The sequence below is a fragment of the Brassica oleracea genome, chromosome C4 (genome assembly GCF_000695525.1).
Source record: "Brassica oleracea var. oleracea cultivar TO1000 chromosome C4, BOL, whole genome shotgun sequence".
Lineage (NCBI taxonomy): Eukaryota > Viridiplantae > Streptophyta > Magnoliopsida > Brassicales > Brassicaceae > Brassica > Brassica oleracea.
In genome coordinates this window covers 32,739,226-32,741,892 of record NC_027751.1, presented here as the reverse complement: position 1 = coordinate 32,741,892, position 2,667 = coordinate 32,739,226, and the positions used below count along the sequence as shown (strand labels likewise).

The 2,667-nt window shown below is 34.9% G+C and overlaps 1 protein-coding gene across 1 annotated transcript; it reads right to left on the bottom strand.

Annotated features, from left to right (window-relative positions):
- LOC106338693 (sulfate transporter 3.1-like) lies at positions 1-2,060 on the bottom strand. Its single transcript, XM_013777610.1, has 8 exons — positions 1,905-2,060; positions 1,561-1,687; positions 1,143-1,458; positions 856-1,044; positions 687-772; positions 509-585; positions 257-317; positions 1-194 (listed from the first exon to the last, which is right to left on the bottom strand). Exons 1-8 carry the CDS (start codon positions 2,058-2,060, stop codon positions 1-3), a joined length of 1,206 nt encoding a protein of 401 aa, XP_013633064.1.
- Between the last annotated feature and the right edge of the window lie 607 nt (positions 2,061-2,667).

Here is a 2,667-nt window from a genome sequence, read left to right as displayed (position 1 = left end):
TTATGTTATAAAGACGTCGTAGTTTAGTTGTAACGGAAGTAACATAACGTACTGATCTTGAAGGTTGATCAGAGCAGAGAGAGTAACGAGGGTGATCGTCTTCTCCGGTGATTCTCCGGCGAGCGCTGTGTTGCAGAGGCGTGACATGGTTGTTCGTGCTGAGCTCTTCTTCACCGCAAGATAAGATCCATATCCTGAAACAACAAGATTCGAAGTTAATGTTTGATAGAATCTTGTACGAACTTGTATTGTAAACTGCAATGAAAGCTTAGTGGATTGGAGAGCAGAGCCTCTCCCCCTGACGTAGCGAAAGCGAACTGGGCAAACAAAGTCTCTTTGCATTTTACGTTTAAGAATCGCATTCAATCACATACACGAAGTCTAAATCATATGAACACACATAGATCAAAGCGCAACAAAAAGGATAATGCGAAGAAATTAATGGCAAAATATCCTAAAGAAAGTAGCAAACGTCTACTTGCTACATGATTAAGGAGCGGTCGTTTACCTTTAACTCTCTTCTATCCATGATTTTCTTAATTTCCTCCATCATGCTTATACCACTCGTGTCGATATTGCCAACAGCTGTTTTATGTTTGACACACACATATACATAGTAAGCCTTTTGTTCTAAGACAACACTGTCACTATTGGGTCAGATAAAATCGAGTTATGTAATTAATTACCCGACATATCGAGTATAACATATTGTAAACTGTTTTCTCCTGATGTTTTGACCCTCTCTTCCTCTTCATCGACCCACCTTGTGATTCTGTGTAATGAATGGCAAACATAATTAATTCATAGGGCATCCTGCATCCTTGACATAAAAATATGAATTAGGGTTAAAGTTACCTCTCACGCAAGTAACCAGCGTTGACAAAGTAGATGGGAGCATCAATCTCTAAGATGAGAAGACCAGGAACGGTTCTTGAGTAAGGATACTGCTCATTGTTCCTATAAATCATGCTGTTTGGTATGTTTCCCTTCACCGCAGTCCTCGGCCTTGACACGAATAGCAACAACCTTGCTATTGATAGCCACCTTCATGACAGTTAACAATCACATTTTTAAAAGTATTTATATATATATATATATATATATATATATATATATATATATCATTTTCTAATGAAGAGTACGTAATTTCCGCAATAAAGTATATACTTACTGCGATAACAAGTCCGATCTCTACACTACCGAATACTACCCCAAAGTAGGCGCTCATGCAGACGAGGAAATCAAATTTGTCGACTTTCCAGAGATGAATTGCAGCTTGGTAGTCAATGAGTCCTAGCATTGCAACCATGATGATGGAGGAGAGGACGACGAGTGGTGTGTAGTAGAAAAGAGGCGTGAGGAAGAGCAGTATGAACATAACCGCAATTGCCATCACTATATTCGACACGATGGTCTTGCAACCCGCGTTGAAGTTCACCGCCGATCTCGAAAACTGTCCTAATAGTGTGGTACGTCGTCATTATTATTGAAACACAATTATTTTCACATTACATATACTTAATGTGATAATTTAGAAGCCATATGTGATTGTGTGTATACCAGTTGTGAGGTAACAAGATGTGAGGGAACCAACGATGTTCATCATTCCAAACGCTATCATTTCTTTGTTTCCATCTATGCTGTAGTTCTTGAACATCGCAAAGCTTCTTCCCACAGCTACTCCTTCCTACATTTAGACATGAATTTTACTTAAATTTTGATTATTTTTTCATGATTCAACCTTAACAGCTGCTTATTATGATTTGTATACGTTGCATGTTTTTTGGTTAGTTTCTCAGCTTATCACTAAGCTGGAGGAGGCGTTATGTAGGCCTGGATTGTTCAAAACATGATTATTTCGTTTTCTCCCAAATGAACAAAAGAATGTTTGGTATTAAACTTACAGCGAGAGCTATGATCCCAGTAATGAGGCCAGTTTTGAGAGCTGTCGACATGTAAGGCGAAGTAAAGAAGAGATCAGACATGGACAGTGGATTCAGCCCTTTCTTAAGGTTCCCTATCTGCACAATCACACACCTTTTACTATAATTCCTCTCCATTTCGGATAATATTAAAAAGGCCAAAAATGCTCATGATCTCACTTCTTTTCCCACAATCTTTATTTATAAACTAAAATTTCTTGCATGTTGTATCTTTTCTAACCACAATGTTCTACCTACCGTTTCCCTTTTTAAGATTTCGGTTGATGTCTAGATTTTCAGTGAGATGTACGCATATATACTTTCTCTTAATAGATTATTTTTGTGGGGTTGTCATTGTAAAGTAAAGAGACTGAAAAATACCACTTGAACACCAATGTCGCTCAGGTAAAATTGTATAAAAACTTAACTATGAAAAATAATAAAGCACACTTTAAATAAATTTCATAGAAAAATGTATATAAAACAATTTTCTATTATATTATCTTAATATTATTAAAAAATAAAACTAATTATTAATAAAGTATTCATAGTAGTGTATAGCATAGTATAATCTATGTGATATTAAAATTATGTACTTATAAGAAACTATAAATACTTTAGTAACAGTAATTTTACTTTTATAATACAAACAAATAAATAGCTAAGTTCAAAAATAACAATTTATAAAAAAAATGTAAATAGGAAATCAAATAATATTTTAATAATATTAATAAAAATATTTTTT